Here is a 19,645-nt window from a genome sequence, read left to right on the forward strand (position 1 = left end):
CAAATTACGTAGGATAGTACAGGAAGTAAGTCTGGAATTACTAATGACTCGTTAAAGGTGTTCAGAATCTGTTCTTTCTTTTGAGAGTCAATAACTCCGTTTGTCGTGCACTTTGATTTTTTAAACTTTGCAGACTTTTTTACATTCACAAACAGATATATAACACACTACATGAAAGGTAATATTTGAAAAACCATAATAGGTGCTCTTTAAAGGCATTATTAATATCAATGGCCGAGGTGAAAAATTTCACCACCAGCAGATTTCATTGAGGGAATTGTAGAAAAATACTCTCTCTGCTTTATATATCTAGCCAAAAGCTTCCCTGCTTTGTCCCCCGACTCAAAGTATGACCGTATTGCCCTGAATAGCCAAAACTCCACTTTCCGCAACAAAATAGTATTATATCTGTATTTCAATCGGGTCAATTCTCTGAGGCCATCAGACGACATTCGGCGCTTCAGCTTTGGATTTTTTTTGGTAAATGAGGCATACTGTATGATCCGACCCCTAAGAACCGCCTTAAGTGCCTCCCAAGCCATGCCCACAGAAGATACTGAGGACCAGTTGGTCTCCATATAAACATTGATTTCAGTCTTTAACATTTGTTGGAAATCAGGATTTTGCAACAGGGATACATTAAAGCGCCAACTATATGATTTCTTTTTCTACATATGTGGCAACATCTCTAAATTCACCAGGGTGTGATCTGAGACTAAGATGTTTCCAATTGAGCAATCAACAACAGATGAAATGAGGGACTTAGATATAAAAAATAAAATAAAAATCTATTCTAGAATAAATCTTATGGACTGATGGAAAAAAAATGTATAGTCCCTACTAGATGGGTTCAAAAGTCGCCAGATATCTGCAAGACCAAGATTTTTACACATCCTGTGAAGCGTCAATGTTGATCTAGGGGGCTTACACACTTTTGCTTCAATATGATCAAGGACTGAGTCCTTCAAAAGATTAAAGTCTCCTCCCAATATTATATCATGATGGGTGCCATCAGCTTGCAACATCCCTTCAAGATCTATAAAAAAGCCCTGATCATCAATGTTAGGCATGTAAATATTAGCCAGAACCAGAACCAGAATGTCTGCTAAAACAATAATGATTCTCCCTAATTTATCTTTAATCTGTTTGAGAGATTTGAATTGTAGATGTTTACTTATCAATGTAATGACTCCCCTACTCTTACTTGAGCCAGCACTAAAGAAAACATGCCCACCCCATATCTTCCCAATTTTTTCAGCTTCCTGTGGGGAAAGATGTGTTTCTTGAAGAAACACTATATCACATTTCTTACACTTAAGAAAAGAAAGAACCTTCCTTCTTTTTATGGGATGCCCCAACCCATTCACATTCCATGTGGAGAAAGATAACCCACTCATATCATCTGACATTTTGATATAATAGACAAAATAAATTGTGTGTCAGAAACAAGATTATACAGACCACATTCCCCATTAGTGCAACAATCAAACCCAGAACTTACACATTTTGTAAGGCAAAATTACATAACAGAAAATACTTTGTAAAACAAACCCAGCCAATAGGCAGAATAAACACAAAGAATGTGTAGATTCATTCACAGAACTGTCTCGAAGGTGTGATCCTCCACAAAACAAATTCCAACCAATATAAAGCCGTTCAGTTTCCTTGGACAGACAAACAAGTGTTCAGTGAGCTGATTGTTTATGAGTGCAGCAGATGATGTAATCATTCCAATATCCCACAAAAAGTACTCCACAAAACAAACTCCAGCCAACAGGAGGCATAAGCACAATGAACGAACAGATTCATCCACAACTGTCCCGAAGCAGTGTTATTCCACAAAAAAAAACTCCAGCTGCTAGGCGGAACCAGCACAAAAAGAAACAAAACAGGCGTCCTGGTTCCTCGGATGGTCAAGAGTCAAATTCACTTGGAGGCCGCATTAAAAAATACACCATGACTTACTCAGTCCATCAACTAAATAAAAGACATTCTTTGTGTGGGCATGTAGATATTTTGCAGCCATCCCCAGCATCCACTCTCAATCTGGCAGGGAACCCCAGTGCAAAGGCGATCCTCCGTCAATGCAAAAGTTTCTTGAAGGAGAAGTACAGACCTGCCAACCTGTACACATTTTGCGTAGCGGGTACGCATTTTGACCTCAAAGTACGCTGGTACGATTTGTCACTCTACGCAAAAACCTGGTGACGCCTCTATGCACGCACAGTACTCAAATCAAGCAACAGCAAAAGAAGAAGAATTTGACCAATCATAGCGCTGGGTTCATTCCCCATATAGCATGCGGGGATGATTGACAAATGCGCCCATCATTAAAAGAGACTGCAACACAAAATCTTGCTCGATCCCCCTTCCACTCCCGCCATCTTACTGATTTCTTAAGCGAGGACAGTACAGTAGTCACGGTACTTCTAACTCCGTAAGGTAAACGGGTTGGGGTGGATGTGGAAAGTTGAAATATTGAATTGAGTTAACTTAATCCTCTGGAGTTGACGATCATGCGGGCGTGATCGCATGGATTAACTTAAAATACTCCGTCATTCATGGTCACTCAGATAAGAGGAAGACATCATTCAGCCATGCAAATTATAAAATGCTGTAATGCTGAACAATAAATCTAAATAAAATTGAAATCGTTATATGGCTTTGTGATTATGAAAGTGCTGTGATTTAAATAAATATTTTGATGTGCCGTGTGTTCCAGAGTGAAGAGTTCCAGAATTGTTCAGGCGCGTGGTCTGTGCTCACACACGCTGTGTTTTTCCATCTCAGAGTGCCTCATTTCACTGCTGCTCCACACAAAATCATTTGGTGTGAGTTTGTGCCACTTATAATGTGCACTTGACAGCAAGATGCGCAAACATTTCCCCTGATTTGTAATGAGGATCGTTTATAAATCAGCACTTATGAAAATTTACCATGGTTTTCCCATGTACTGTACTGTAGTAAGTGTTTTTTTTTTTTTTTTTTGTTTGTTTGTTTGTTTTTGGCAGAATGAAGAAATTAAAGACAGACATACAGTAAATATGAGTATTGTCCTAGTTTTGGTTAGATTATGACCAGTGTTTACTCTAAAATACTGCCTTAACAGGAATAGCACAAAGGTGTGTGTGACTGAGTGCAGACCTGCTAACCTTTGGAAAATATTTAACATTAATAACGTTATCCTAACGCTACATAATTTGCAAGCTAGCTTGCTTGTTCACCAGGCATTTAAGTTGGCAAAGTAATGTAAAGTTATATGCTCAGTGACCATGTGTCACAAATTGTTAAACGTGACTTTTTATTCGCATTCATAATTATTATTAAAGCAGATTATGACAGGATGGGAAAAAGTAAGTGTATGTGCAACAGAAATAATGTTACCTAGAAAGTTACAGAGAGGTGTTTGTGTGTGTGTGCCTGCGTGCCTTGCAGCTAAAAAAACATGACATCAGATGAGGACACTGACAGGGAGAGAGAGAGCAGCAGACCTAAAAAGAAACGAGTCCATGCCCCACAGTAGTTCCTCACAAAGTATCAGGAGCAATGGCCGTGCCTCCGCCCGTCAAAACTGCTAAACCATGCATTTTGCACATTTTGCAATTACGATTTTGACATTAGCCATCAAGGAGCTTCAGGTAATAATGTAGCTATCTAGGAAGGCCTACATTTCTAGATATTTTTTAATTGAATAGGCTACATTTTTCATTTTGCCTGTTTCAGGATGTGTGCCTGTATACGCTGATTTAGTTATTAAACAAAATGGAAACCCCGTGTCCCGTCGCACTGATGGTACTCAAAACATTTTCCAAGGTTGGCAGGTCTGGAAGTATTATTCCACAAAACAAACTCCAGCCTCTAGGCGGAACCAACACAAACAGAAACAAAAATGCCGCCCAGTTTCCTCAGACAATCGAGTGTATGTTCAGCAAGTCAATCCACTCACATGAGAAACACCAAATGGCTTACTCAATCCAATGTATTTATGAAGGACAGTGCTTGTTTGGGACATGTAAATACTTTGCGGCCATCCTTCATATCTATTCTCAGTTTGTCCGGAAACATCAGTGCAAAAGCAATCTTCCGTTGATGCGAGTGTTTCTTACACTCCTTGAATCGATCGCATTTCTCTCTTGTCGAATTCGCAAAATCCAGGAACAAGAAAATATTGTGATTCTTCCAAGAAAGCTTTCCTTTGTTCCTTGTCTCGCGCAACACGACATCTTTATTGGATGATCTAAAAAATCCTGTTTCCTGGGGCCTGTTTCCCTCAGCTGATCTGTGAGCAGGGACTCTGTGAGCTCACTCGATTTCCAGCTTATGGCCTGTTATGTCGAGCAGACTTGGGAAGAGCTCGTCTAGGAATTTCACCATATCTCTGCCTTCATGCTCAGGAATTCCAACAATCCGTATGTTATTTCTTCGGCTCCTATTTTCAAGATCTTCCAGTTTTTCCAAAATATTTTCCACGTCTATTTTGGTCGCGAGTGGATTAGCGGATAATTCCCTTTCCGATAACTCCAGATAATCGATCCGTTTCTCAACATCTGCCACTCTTGTAACCAAATCAAGACAATTTTGTTTCCATCGCCTTAATTGATCGATCATATTACAGCGAGATCCTCCAAATCAGCAACAACCTTTGTCAGCATCACAGACATGTTGGACAGTTGGTGCTGGATTTCTTCTCCCGCCGCGCCATCCAAATCGAGTCCCCGGTCAGCAGGCCCGTCAGAGGTTTCATCTTGAGCACGTAAATGTCTTTTAATGTCTCCAAAGCCCGAGATTTGCCATGTTTACCTCAAAGAACAAATATGTAACTGGGTGTATTGAATCTCACTGGATTATAACATGAAAATAATAAAAAAAAAACTAGCAAAGTGCGCAGAGCTCATCGCTCACACGTCTGCTCCTCGCATGGTGTCCGGTAATTGCTTTTAATAATTATTCTATGGGCGGACATGCAGTATTCTAAACTAATTTATGTCCTCATTTGCCCAGCATTAATTTAGTGGCTATTTAAACAGTTGTGCATATGAATAACGAATGCAGACTCAAAGTTAATGTACTTCATTTATTTTGACAGTGAACAGAGAAAAAAATGCAACAGTAAAAGAAATTGAAACAATAAAAAAAAATTACAAGCCTAAATTACTTCTGTGCTCATATTACAATCTACTTAGACTATCTTAACGCCTAATGCCTTGAATTATATTTGTTAATTTAATTTAAGGCCATTTTAAGGATAAATAAAAATGGTAAATGACTTCATTACAATATAATATTTAGATCTATATATTTTGTCAATAAATAATAAAATTATTGCAAAAATTAAATTAATCAGTTAGCAATTTTTTTTTTAAATTAACAATTAAAAATCGATTGATAGATTGTTTCTCTGAACTTTTAAATACTCCTCCTAGGTGATTCATGAGACTGTCACCACATTTAGACAACATTATGCCAAGACATCGAAGATGCTAAATTGTGAACAGATTTTTAAATATTGAATGGTGTTGCCATTGCGATGCACTAAATGAATGGCAAAAATAGGGAAACAGGAAGTGTCTCATATCTTCTGCATACATTGTGATTTAGATCAAAATTGAGTTGTATGTTTTTTCTTGGGGGCTAATCACATGGATGTGGCTATTGTGGGTCACGGTCATAACACCACCAACTGGCAGCAGGAAGTGTGGCACTTACAACAGACTTTGAAATAGTCCTCTTACCCAAATTGCTTCAGAATTGTTTAGAATAATGTCAGATGCCAAATGCATGTGTCCACCTTGCATTGTTTTCCGAAAGCCACCGGGTGGAAATGGACCTGCTTGCAGCTATATTTTATTATTGTTTTTTGTGAGAGTCACACCCTTAAAGGTGCTGTAAGCGATCTGAGCCGTTCTGGAATTTTCACAAGGTGAGCTGTTGGATTAGCCACACCCCCTTTTTCCAAAACCCTGCACACAAAAGTTACCAAATAAATTTTAGTGAGATCGACACCAAACAGAAGCAGTTATCAAAAACAACAGCAGGAAAATAGTGCCCTCAGCTGGGAACTTTTATAAACAACATGGCATAAAAATGGCATTATGCCTCAATAATTTGCTGCAACCACAATACTATGAGAATGTGCAAAATGATTGAAGGGCAGAAAGCATCAGAGATGTGACCTGTGGACACGTTTTTGTTTGCGGTTTATAGAGTCCAGATCTGTCACATATGAGATCGAGCTTTTGACACTGGACAATTGAGGGACTTGTACACAACTATTACACAAGGTGCAAATATTCATTGATGCTCAAGAAGTCAACACAAAACTATATGCATAGTATACTTTATGTAAATATCTGTAATGTAGACTCTGAAGGACAGTACTAAATAAAAAGATATTTTCTCTTAAATTTTTATAAATTATGAAAGGGGTGTGAACATTTGAGACAAAAGGGGAATCCAAACTTATCATCTTAACTTTATATACTGTATATTAAATAGGGATGCACTGATCAAATACCTGGATCGGTATCGGCTCCGATACTGAAGCTTTTAGACGGATTGGGTATCGGTCCGACGAGCCCGATCCAAATCCGATACTGTGTGTTAGTCATGTTCGTTACTGTCAAGCTCCAAAAATGACATAAAAGAACCATAAAAACGCCATTAAAGCAGTTCATATGACTCGTGCATTTTATTCAAAGCCACTTGAAGATGTGCGATAGCTCTGTGAATCACAAAAGGCTGTTTGATAAGTAAATATATAGTATGCGCAGCGCCAGTGCGTTAGTGAATGGCGCTGCTTTGTTTACACACACACTCGCGGCTATTTTTAGCCTTCACAGCAATGCGCAACATTTGAGTGCTACTCACGAACAACATCTCAGATGTAGATGCTCAATAGTTCTGTTCACTGATAATATGCATTTAGAAAGACACCGGATGTGCATTTTACCAGAATTTGAATAAGAAGCGAATTAAACTACTGTGAACTTGCCTACAAACAGACACATACTGAACTTCCTGGAGAGTTTAGAATGTCAAAATAAAAGCATGAGGGTTTAAAAAGTGCATGATTTAAATATAGTTAAATACTGTTGTATTTAAAATTAAAAATCAATAATAATAATAATAATATTATAAATGTATTATTTTTATTATTATTGTCATCATTAGTATTTGTTTTCAATTTATAACAATATTTAAGTTGAATGGGTTCCAAAAAATAACTGTGTGAATGAAAAGTGGACTGATGTCTAAATTGAACAAAAAAGAGATCTGAATCCTTTAAAGTCCAGATGCAAGTTGAAAAATTTGAAAAAAAAATAATAATAATAAAATTAATTTTGCTGCTACATTATCCAGTATACTAGTTAATAATAAAGTGTTTTTTAATAAGCTATACATTTATATTGAAATAATGTGTAGTTAGAGGTTTGTGTTTCTTTACATATTAAAGAGTACTCCCAATTAGTTCCACACAATAATGTTAAGATATTCTTAACTGATTATGCAAAAAAACTACACTGGTATCGGCTTGGGATCGGTATCGGCCGATAATGAGATTTCCGATATCGGATCGGAAGAGAAAAAGTGGTATTGGTGCATCCCTAATATTAAACCTCAGATTAATGGTTTATTATCAGCAGTTTTCCTTTGGCTTTCTGTCTTGTTTCTGAACAGCAATCTAAATCGAGCATTTCTGTGATTTGGTGACTAAAAACAGCCATTTTGCTCCTTAATGTTCCAGTTTAGGAGCCAATGGCTCCTTAGTCACAGTAGTTTTTTAGTCTGGAGCCCTGTTATTGCTTTAATTTACCTTTACAAAGGGTTTCAATGTACTGTTTTTATTGTTAAAATTTCCATCAGCATCATCTTATGAATGGTTATTTGTTGCTATATACTTGTTTCAGTGATGCCATGGAGACAGAAGACAAAGCTGGCAGCTCACCTGCTGGAAAGACTGCAGATGTGGTAATGCAGCACTTTTAATCTTTGAACACATCAAATTATGTGCTTCCTTTAAATGTTTGTGTATTTATAAATGTTTTATGTTTTTAAACAGAAGGACGAGCCAAAGGACCAGAACTACAAAATGATCAAAATACTGAGTGGTGAAATGGCCATTGAGCTGCATCTTCAGTTCCTCATTCGAAACAACAACACAGACCTAATGATCCTGAAAAACACAAAGGTACAGCACTCCTGACTGATTTAGCACCCAAATCATCACTGATTTCAGCTGATGTGAATGTAACATGAATTCAACTGACATTAGGATGGTCAGATGTTGACATACTCTGCTCCAAAAACCAACCATTAATAAACCATTGTGGTTTATTAATTTGTTTAATCCTCAACACATTTCAGGACGCGGTGCGGAATTCAGTGTGTCACACAGCGACGGTCATAGCGAACTCATTCATGCACACAGGAACAACAAGTGACCAGTTTCTCCGGTAAAACACACTTTTGCATTGCCTAAAAATAGGCATCTTGATATTCAACATTAAGAAAACCATCCTGATTGTCTGCTTTTTATTTTCCAGAGAGAATTTGGAGTGGCTTGCAAGAGCAACTAACTGGGCCAAATTCACAGCAACAGCTAGTCTTGGCGTCATTCATAAGGTTAATATTATTGTAATGTGCCGCCTCTGTAAATATAATCGATTTAATGTTGTCATCTTTATATTTACTATTAAAACCTATTTGCCTTTGTGTCCAGGGTCATGAAAAGGAAGCACTACAGTTAATGGCCACTTACCTGCCCAAAGACACCTCACCTGGATCAGCTTATCAGGAGGGGGGTGGGCTGTATGCCCTCGGACTGATCCATGCCAATCATGGGGGGGATATCATCGACTACCTTCTGAGCCAGCTCAAGAATGCTAGTAATGATGTACGTACATGATTATATTCAAATAAAGTAGATACCAAAGGTATTCCTTTTTCCTAATTGTCTGGATACTTTCTTTGCAGATTGTTCGTCATGGTGGTGCTCTGGGTCTCGGGTTAGCGGCTTTGGGCACTGCCCGCCAAGACGTCTACGATCTGCTCAAATCAAACCTTTACCAAGATGATGCAGTAACAGGCATGTGATGCCTTATTGTTTTGCTTGCTTTACTTGGCCCCTTTCATTTTTAGCACTCATATACTTTATAAATGGATGCATTTTGTTAATTCAAGTAGAGTTTTAATGAAGCTCACGATTATGTTGTGTTATCACAGGAGAGGCGGCTGGTCTTGCTCTTGGACTGGTGATGTTGGGCTCGAAGTCGGCCCAGGCAATAGAGGACATGGTAGGCTATGCTCAGGAGACCCAGCATGAGAAGATTTTGCGTGGACTGGCAGTCGGCATCGCTATGGTGATGTATGGCAGAATGGAGGAGGCAGATGCTCTAATTGACAGTCTTTGCAGAGATAAGGTGAGCACAGAATTACAGTAAAGATGAAATGGTTTGGCAACTATTTCTGTTGTACAGAGCTCCACAAAATGTACTTCATTCACTTTTTTAATACATTAGTCTTATTATGAACGATCCAACGGTGAATGTTATTCCATAAAAAAATATTTTTTTTGTCTTCTTCAGTGTCAGAAATGTGCTTTTTCTTTAAAGATATTAAGGGGCATTTTTTACCATCATGATGATGAAAAAAAAAAAAACATGAAGGAAAAAAATAAAAAAGTGTAACATCCTGGAATGCTGCCACCCGGCCCCTAATCAGGCTAATCAAGTGCCTGATTAGGGGCCGGGTGTGCAGCATCATGACCCGGCCCCGCCCTCCTCCCTGCCACACATCCTCCCTGCCACACATCCTTTTTTGTCAAATACTTCAATTGAATCAGTTTATTAACATAAATACTCAATCTGAATAATTACATCTTATGCAATAGAATATTAGAAAAATATCAGATTACAATTGGAGGAATTCATTTAAAGGGCTTTTGCCCCCACATTTTGAAACCTGGTCTTTGTGATCTTTAATCAAAATAAAATAAAAAGCAAGTTAAAATAAATAAATATATCTATATCTATATATCTATATATATATATATATATATATATATATATATATATAATTTTTTTTTTTTTTTACTTGTTCTGCCTCTGAAATGTTTTTGGCTGAGTCCTGCCCTCATTTTTTAATTTTTTTTTAACTCATTAAATACCTATTTGCCTTTTAAAAACAATTTAATACAAATAATATTTTGGTGATTTGTCACTTCATGAAAATGACTGTTTAAAGATGGTAAACAATGCTAATTTATTGCTTTTTAACTATTAATTTACCAATTTAAAAATATTTTTCTATTTTTATTTAATTTGTCAATAGAGATATAATTTATTTGGTAATATAAAATTTATGAAGTATTTAATTATTTATAATAAAAAGTACATCAATAGAGCTATATATGTTTGCTTAATTAAAAAAATATTTAACTTTTTTTTTCTTTCTGGCTATTTTGGATGTTTCTGAAAATATTTCTGTTTAAAATGGTTAAAGGCAATCAATCTATCATGAATGAATGAATCAAACTCACCTGGAATGCAGACCATTTCTGACATGCTTTTCCCTGCATCATTGTTTTATTATATCCATGCATGTGGTTACAGACAAATACAGATATAGAACAATAAAAATCCCTCACGATGCTGAAAATTCCCCATCTTGCCTGCACTCGTCTCCAGTCTGCCAGGATACAGATGACGTGAGCTTCGCTGTCTTCACTCTGGTGCTTGCAAATGACGCTCATCATTTTCTGTCTTTGACATTTGCTCTCCATGGCGATCTCTGTCCCCAATGGCCGCAGCAGCTCGTGTCGCCTGATGTCGCTGTGCTCTCATTGAAAATAAATGGGATTTTGTCGCTTTCTCGCACAATTTCGCTGGAGGTGTGAACGGGGCTTAACTCCGATCAAAACCATTGTTTCTGCTGGTATTACCTACCTGTAAGGCTGATTTATACTTCTGTGCTTCAGCGTAGTTGCTAACGCAGTGGCTTGCATTTATAGTTCTGTGTTAATGTGTCTGTGACACAGCCAAGTGCTAGTATATTGAGAGGAAATAATTATACATTTCATAAATAAACAAAAGCGATGCAGTTCGTGGATTCAGAGGTATTTATTAAATTATTGTGGCATTAAAAACGAGTTCATCAAAATATGTGAACATAGAGATTTTAGTACATATTATTTATTATCCTCCTGAGACCCACGCGTGACTTCTGTGTGCATTTTCCATTTCATTTTTTATTTGTAACTAGTAGCACCTAATAAACAAGCAAAAAAATAAATAAAAATGAAATATATATATTTGATGTCCTCATGTGGACAGCAGGACTAAGTCTGTTTTTTGTTTTGTTTTTCATCATATAGTTTGTGTCCAGGAGTGTTGGCTATTTATGTTTTTGAGACGTTATAGACATTACAGCTGATTTTCTAGAATGATGAATACATAATTCTGATTAAAAGTAATGTCCAGCATCATCCAATCACTGCCAATCATGTTAAAATATTTAATTCTAAAATTCTTAATCTATGTACTGATTATCATTGTCCCATGTCTGCCAAACATGTTGAGTGGTTCAAACATCATCTGCATCCTGAAACTAAACTTTTGGTCGGATTTTAGGAGTCAATGCACATAGTTGCATAGGAAAGCTATAGGATGCTCCCGTGCTCCCTATTTAGTGAATGACTTAACCTCCAGCGTGCTGTCTGTCTGCACTGGTCTCAGAACAGTTTGAAATGCACCTTATTTCAAATGCACCCTACCTCCATTTTTTTTTCAGTTTTTGGAAGAATACATTTATTCTCAATGTGAAAATATAGAGTAAATATATATGAATGCATTTTCAAATGTTAATGAATATCACCTTATAGTACAGTGTTAACAAACAAAAATATAACAAAAATTAGATTAAAATGAAGCGAAATGACCCTCAGATTTGTTACTGTAAAAAGTTATTCAAAATAACAAACGTGTCAGAAAACCGCTCAACAACACTCATCTGAGTACTTCAAAAATGAGCAGATCTTTTCTTGCGGCATGTCAAACAAAACTAGAGACTCTCCTTGTGACAACCAAACAGGTTTCAGTGAAAAAATTTGAAGGGATTTCTTACCAGAGGCACTTTAGTTGGCACTGCGTCCGTATGAGCGCTTCAAGGAAATCGGCAGCATGCTTTTGTGTCACGTGACTGTGTGGCAGAAGTTAACCCTTTACATGACAGTCTAGAGTCTTGTGAACAGTATTCAGTCGGTTTTTTATTCATTTAAATTCTGCGTTGCATATAGTGAATCCAAAAGAGTCCTCGCAAGAGGCCGCGGGGTCGCACAAGGTTAAACATGTTGTCTGCCATGCAGAGAGAGAAGACAAATCAGGTATACACTGCATGCTTGCGCTTGAGTCCTTTTAATGATTCAGTGTTTCCTCTATATGCATTATGAGCGCCACTATTAAATTTCACAAGGGTCATTTAATATTCTTGACGCAACGTAACGCTTGCCAGCCCCAGTCAGCTGTCCGCTTTCTACACTGTGAAAGAGACCCCACCACAAACACACACAAATACACTTACACTTTCGTCTCCACATAAAATGCATATGTCAAACTCGCTTAATTTTATGTGGCCCATGAGCTAATTTCTATAATGTAGGATGGCAGGGGATCGCAGTGTTTCACTGACCAATCAGTTAGCGTTTTCCTCGTGAATATTAATGAGCCTTCCGCTGTCATCTTAACTGTATGTTTTGGAGCGCATTTTTCTTGCTTCAAAAGCAAAATGAAACGGCGCTACCCGGACCATTTATCAACATGGCTCAATGGACAGAGCAGCACGAGCACAGAGCAGGATCAGTTATAAACACAGTAGAATGGAAAGAGGTGCGCAAGCACAGGACAGATGCATTTATTTGCAGACTGGTCTCAACAGACTATTTTAAATGTGCTTGTGAACCAGTGAGATGTGTGGCAGGGATCGCAAAACCCGTTTGAATGCGGTAAAGAATTGTCTGTTGCAAAACTCCAAATGTCTCAGTGATGAAACTAGTTTAAAACAAACAGCCCCCACATTCTAAATGGCACTCACAAGGAAAATATGAGAAAACATAAATTAGAAGGCTTTTCAATTCTCAGATCACAACACTTACCAAAATGTACCATGGATTTACTGTAATAACACTAACTATATTAACTATGGTATTCGTATCAGGAAAAGTTTCTAAATGTATTTAGACTGCTGTTTATAATTACAAAAATGCCATAGTTCTTTATATAGAAATCATAGTTACTAACTATGGTAGTGAGGAGCTATGCATGGTTTTACTTATGGTGACCATGGTCTTATTACAAATTTCATTGTTAAAACTATGGATATTATGGATGAACTATGGTAAATTTTCATAATTATTATGATCGGTTATCGGTTTTCCATCTGTGTAAAATCTGTTTTCTTGAAATGCTCTCTGATTGTATGAAAATGTAAGTTGTTTTGTTTGCCATCAGAAATCCAAAGAGATGACTATTGTTTAATCAGTAGGAGCCTGATGAAAGTAAAGCAGAACTTAGTCACACTGTTATTAATACCATAATTTACATCTGCATCCCAATCTCAAAATCAATGCTTTACTGTCAAATGTGCATCTCAGTGCATAAAATATTATTGGTAATTGCATGAGTGCTACCAAAGCAGGTGCTGGTGCCACATTTTCAGCCGGCCCTTTGAGGGCACAAATAAAACCTGATGTTGCCCAGACTGAAATTAAGTTTGACACCCCTGTTTTAAGCTGTTCCTCCAACGATGCACACTAATACGGGTCTGGCGTTGTGGGCTCATGGAAACGCGCATAACAGCACCGCTGCTGGAAAAAATCCCGGGGAAACACTGATTAATAAATAAATATTTTGGCATACTTTTGACGCTCAAAGCTGAATAAAAGTCCAAATACAATATGATATGTTCAAAATAATCTAACAGAAAATGAGACGCTACCTCAGATATATTTCTTGTCTGTCTCTGGTTACAAAAGCAGAGCAATCACAACTGTTGTGGTCGACGCAAAGTGTTTTTAAAGTTTTGAAGAGATGCACATTAGACTATGGCATAGGTTCCACATTATAGTGACATTAGACTATGGCATAGGTACCACATTATAGTGACCACGAGTAGGTTACCCCATGTGACTCTACCCTCCCTAGCAACCGGGGCAATTAGGTTGCTTAGGAGACCTGGCTGGAGTCACTCAGCACACCCTGGATTCGAACTCGTGACTCCAGGGGTGGTAGTCAGCGTCTTTACTCGCTGAGCTAACCAGGCACCCCATAATGGCTTTTTCTTGAAGCTTTTTATGTCCTTTCATGCTTATTCCGTATCCGTTATGCAGAACTGAGTCTTTGTTGTCTTGGAACTTTCCACAAAGCTATTTTTATACTGTGAATATAATAAGTGTATGGCTTGCTGAACGTTGGTTGTGGTTGTCCATGCATACAGCACACTGAGGTTCTGTTCTGTCTCACTGTCTTGGCAGGACCCGATCCTGCGGCGTTCAGGAATGTACACAGTGGCTATGGCATACTGCGGCTCTGGAAACAACAAAGCCATCAGACGCCTGCTACATGTTGCTGTGAGTCTCACACTAGCAAAAATGACCAAACAGAAGATTAGTCATATCCCACACAAATATAAACACTTGTTTGTTTGTTTTTTCAAGTTTACTTTACACTGACTACACACTTTTTGTGTTTGTGTAGTTGCCACTTTAAAAATGATTAAGCCTAGATTGTACTGTTCATTTATTGTAAATTTGTAACCAAACTCAATATTTTAGTAGCATTGTACAGTAGAATTGAGAATCAAGAAGCTGTTCTTATTCAGAACTGGTTACGGTTTTTTAGAAGAATACTGGAGTCATGATTTTTTTTTTTTATGATTCGTTAATGCTTTTTAAACATCTGCATTCTTCCGTACCAGCATTGAACTATTCCATGGAACACTAAAGTATTCATACAGTGTTTCCTGCTCTGCTATGAGTGTGAATATTATAAGAGTGAAAAATAAGACAAAGACAACAAATTGACCACACAACAACAAACATACAGCACGACCAATATTGGGGTCATTCCGTGTCAATTTAACCAGAGGTTCCTGGCTCAATTTTGTTTTTGATAAAACATTTTTGTTTACAGATATACATAAAAGATGATTAAAGCAAAATATGAAATGCTTTAGAACATTACTAAATAATACATTTTGTAGAGGGGGGTAAAATTATTTGACAGTCTTCAAAATATCAGTTTTAACCTATTCTGGAGCCAAACTACAGAAAAAAAAAAAAAAAAAAAACAACAACTTAGAAGGGTGTGCCATTTTTTTTATTTTCTTACAGGGATAATTGATTAAAATCAGTTGACTTCACCCCTTGTTGTATCATATGCCAATGGTGTGAGTACAAAAAAAAAAAAAAAAAAAAAAAATTTGTGTTAATATTTCCAATGTTAGAGTGCCTATAACTCCAGAAATATTAAATAGATCTTAATGTCCTTTTAGATTCTGGTTCAGAACAAACTTTTTTTTTGTATCTTCATTTCTAAGGCCCTGTATGTTTAAATCCCAGATATATGGGGCTCTTAGTGTGGCAGCATCTGTAGGTTAAATTTGTATCAATTTTCAATGGTCAACAACCAAATGTTGTCACATGGTATGAAGGTAGCTTTTCTTGTCCAACAAAAAGGCCTGAAGTACCTTTTATTTGTTTACATAATAACAATATTGTCAATTTTAGTCAAATGTTTTTTGTTTGTGTGAAGTAATTTTGTTATAATAAATGGTGCTTTGATTAAATGCTGGAAGTTACATTTATTACCAATAAAATATTATTTTTATATACTGTAGCATATAGGTCTAATTATAAAGGGTCTGTTTTCTCAAAAGCACCGTAATAAAATAATTGTTTATGGAATCAGTAATGTAGTAAAATTAGGTGGAATCTAAAATCTGAATGAGAATTGTTAATTGTCTTGTGATTCCCACCCCTAGTGTAGGGCAGCTGTGCAGTAGGGAGGTCTGCAGGGGGTGACATCTCCATGCAGTTACATTTTATATTATACCAAGAGCTTTCAGTGTTCCTTTCGGTTTCCTCATAAAGTGTTTTCATTTGGATATGCCTTGAGAAAGAAATTATACGATACTAAAGATTCTTTTGTTGTTTTGAGTTAAATCTCCATAAGCACCAGTCTGATTTCTCTCACTCTTCTTAACAGGTGAGTGACGTGAACGATGATGTTCGGAGGGCCGCTGTTGAGTCCATTGGATTTATCATGTTCAGGTATGGTCCTCCCATTCTCACTTGTGTCATTCTCATCAATGCTCCCTGTTGCCTCATCCTGTGGTTAATTTTAAACAGACCTCAGGACGGCCGCTCTTTGAAAGCTTGCCAGCAAACCTGATTAATCAGCACAAAGCGTATACACAGACAAGATTCTGGCCATTCCTCTGGCATGCTCAACAAATGTGTTTAGAGTGTCTCAAGTGCTTGTTGCTGGCAGTTGATTTTGCCCCCCATTAAAACCTTTAAAAGAAACATAAAGATGGATCTCTTCTTCTATTGTGCCATGCACCATTTGCTTAATTGTTATTGAGAGTGTGCCTGTTTTCTGGCGTCCTGATTTGCCCATAAAGCATGTTTCAGTAGGGAGAAACTGTATCAAGTCACAAAAATTTGCATCATGTTGACATTCAGTATATAACTGAAATATACCCAAATTAATTTGAATTGAAATTGGGATTTATTCAGAATCAAATCAAATTATGAAATCGAGATGTATCGCAATATATCAAATCGTGACACGTTTATTGCAACACTTTGAACATTTTGGCATACCATTGCGACGAATAATCGAAAGTTCATTTGATATTGGGACTCCAGAGAATCTCTCTTCACTGGTTTGGTTCCGATCAGGCGAACGGCCTAGGACTAGTTTGAAAAAGTAATTTTTTTTAAATAATGTTAAATATTTAACAAACGATTTGATTCACACCAATGCTTCTTGAGGCAAAGTTGTTCAGAATGAGGTAATCTATCATATGGTATGAGTAACGTGTGTCTGAGTGAAACACAGTGGTTTGTACAACAATTTATACGCATGAAAAACACAATAGCACCACCCGGTGGCCAATTTAAAAAAAAAAAAAAAAAAAATTCACATTTTGCACAGACCTCTTCGTCCAAAAGACAAATAGGCCTAACACGTTTTAGTCCGATCTGCCTTTTCTAACCCTATCTAATAGCTGCTAAAATTTGATTGGGCAATGGCAGCCATGTTTATCAAGATACGTCCTCATAGACCTTGAATGGCACCTTGGACAAAGACACTGCATGCAAAATTTCAAGTTGATCGGACCAAGAGTTCCATCATTTTGTTCATGAGTTATAACTGTTTTAGTAATAGTGGCCACGCCCACTATAAGTTTTGGCTTACCGTTTGACAATGAATCTAATGATCAAAATTCCTTTGATAATTCCTCTTCATACTGGGACTCTGCTGAATCTTTCTGCTCTTTGGTTCCGATCGGGCGAACGGTCTAGGACTAGTGCGTTTTTTTTTTTTTTTTTAACAATCAAAAATAGTGGGAAAATGGAAGGGCGGAGCAAAAATGTTATGGTATTCCAAAAGATTTGCCATGCCGCAAGGAATCACAGGAAAAAAATATTTTGTTTCTAGGCTTTACGGTTCAAGAGTTATGAATTATGTTGTTTATTTATCTATTTTTCACCTGTGGGCCGATCGGGGAGATTCCATCCGTATGGCTAGACAGCCGGAGTACTACCATTCCCCAAAGTTTCAAGTCTCTAGGCTTTACAGTTTGGTCTGCACGATCAGTTTTATGGCAGAACAATAATAATAATAATCCTTACAAAAACAATAGGGTTTCAGCCCTAATTATATATTATGGCAAAAATCCAAATATAACCATCTGCTACACCAATGTTAATAATGATTCCACTGGTATAGTTTATAGAACTTAGAAAGTTAAGCCACATTAATTAATGTAATTTCGTTACCTGTCGTCTTGAGCGTTGATGTTGTCTCTGGCAATCTTGTAATAACTTTGGATTGCATTTCTATGTATATTTAAATATGTCCTCAAAAACAGAAGTAAAAGCTGTACACAAACACTGTGATGCACCATGTTTGTGTATGGGCAGGTGAGACTACCATTTAACTACCATGTTGCCACATAACCTGTTTGGGTTTCAAGTCAGTGGAAAAGCACAGCTGGTTTGCTGAGCCCGAGAACCATCGCAATTTTGGTGGAAAAGGGCTTACAATGCAGCTCATTCTGATTCTCAGCTCATTCTCCATCTAGCATATTTGAATTGTCGTGTCACGCCCAGTTTTGAGACGTGTAACTTTTGGAATTTACATTTTTTAAATCTGAATGCGATCACAAATAAAATTTCGAACTTGGGTTTGGATTGACATGAGTTTGGAGCACAACAGAAAGGAAAACAACACTGGGGTCTCGACACATTTTTAAAAGTTGAACAATTTAAAAACCTGTATTAAAAATGCAACGCTTTTAATGGTGGTGCGAAATGCCTGACAAAAATATGAGACACGACACAACTGCCAAACATATCCATCTTGTGTACATAGATCAACAGGAATTGTCCTATGTATTGTTCAAGGCAGCAGATTTGTTCCAAAAGCTCTGCTGTGCTCTGTTACTTAATGTTAGCATGCTTTTTGCATGCTAAAACCCTCTCTGAGAGGTCTCATCTGTAAATTCATCACTGGTTGTTGGATGACTAGTCAACCATTCCGACCCATGCCTTGGACACTGCTTTAATTGATTCGGCAATTCAGTATTAGGAAAGTAAAAATATTAGGATTCTGGAATCAACACTTTTGTTTACCTTGAGAGACCTTCAGAGATCATATGTGTATACTTGGTGGAACACATCTAGTTGTCCCATGTACTTTTCTCTCTTGTTTATTTCGCACAGTCTTTCTCTCATGGCCAGCAGTAAACTACCCCTCCAACATCCCCTTGAGGTTCTGGGCCAAGCAGAGGAACTGCTGAACTATTTTAAGCCCTATAAAGGCAATGCGATATTCCCACGATCAATTGGCAATAATAAAAACCCTATGTAAAACCTTCCTGTGTTTAGAGTGTGCACAGAGCTGCAGCAATTCAACCGGTTTCTGTCACTTTACTCCTGCGGACCCCCAAACCCTATGGACCCTTTTCACACGTCTGCGAAGTGGAAGTCATCATAGTTGTCTAAACTTGAATGGCGGTGAATGGGGGACCACAGCAAATTCTAGTTTTGCTTACCCGTTTGTACCAACAGCGTAAGAAAAAATTAAATTTTACGCTTTCACAGGTTTTCAAAAGAATATAAAAATATACAGCGCTGGATAACAGTAGTAAGAAGAGAGAAACAGGCCAAATTTTCTGTCACTCCCTCAGCAGCTGTGTAGAAGCCTCATCGCAGCTGTGGTAACTGATTATTTATTTATTTATTTTTTTTTTTACTTATTCCAGGGTAATATAATACAAAGTACAATGTTATTAATTTACACTAAATATTTCTTAAATTGGAAATATAGAAAAGTTTGCTACATTTACATTGTTAAAGAAGGCA

At 37.3% G+C, this 19,645-nt stretch overlaps 1 protein-coding gene across 1 annotated transcript in view; it reads left to right on the forward strand.

Moving 5' to 3' along the window:
- The window catches only part of psmd1 (proteasome 26S subunit, non-ATPase 1), a 99,272-nt gene that overhangs the window by 9,088 nt on the left and 70,539 nt on the right, over positions 1 to 19,645 (forward strand). The window contains exons 8-16 of the mRNA XM_051693699.1: positions 7,908 to 7,968; positions 8,060 to 8,188; positions 8,365 to 8,453; positions 8,544 to 8,622; positions 8,720 to 8,893; positions 8,974 to 9,085; positions 9,223 to 9,419; positions 14,525 to 14,620; positions 16,257 to 16,321. Coding sequence (XP_051549659.1) covers positions 7,908 to 7,968; positions 8,060 to 8,188; positions 8,365 to 8,453; positions 8,544 to 8,622; positions 8,720 to 8,893; positions 8,974 to 9,085; positions 9,223 to 9,419; positions 14,525 to 14,620; positions 16,257 to 16,321 — 1,002 coding nt within the window. The remainder of the gene's footprint in view (positions 1 to 7,907; positions 7,969 to 8,059; positions 8,189 to 8,364; positions 8,454 to 8,543; positions 8,623 to 8,719; positions 8,894 to 8,973; positions 9,086 to 9,222; positions 9,420 to 14,524; positions 14,621 to 16,256; positions 16,322 to 19,645) is intronic.

The sequence above is a fragment of the Myxocyprinus asiaticus genome, chromosome 49, assembly GCF_019703515.2.
Source record: "Myxocyprinus asiaticus isolate MX2 ecotype Aquarium Trade chromosome 49, UBuf_Myxa_2, whole genome shotgun sequence".
Taxonomy (NCBI): domain Eukaryota; kingdom Metazoa; phylum Chordata; class Actinopteri; order Cypriniformes; family Catostomidae; genus Myxocyprinus; species Myxocyprinus asiaticus.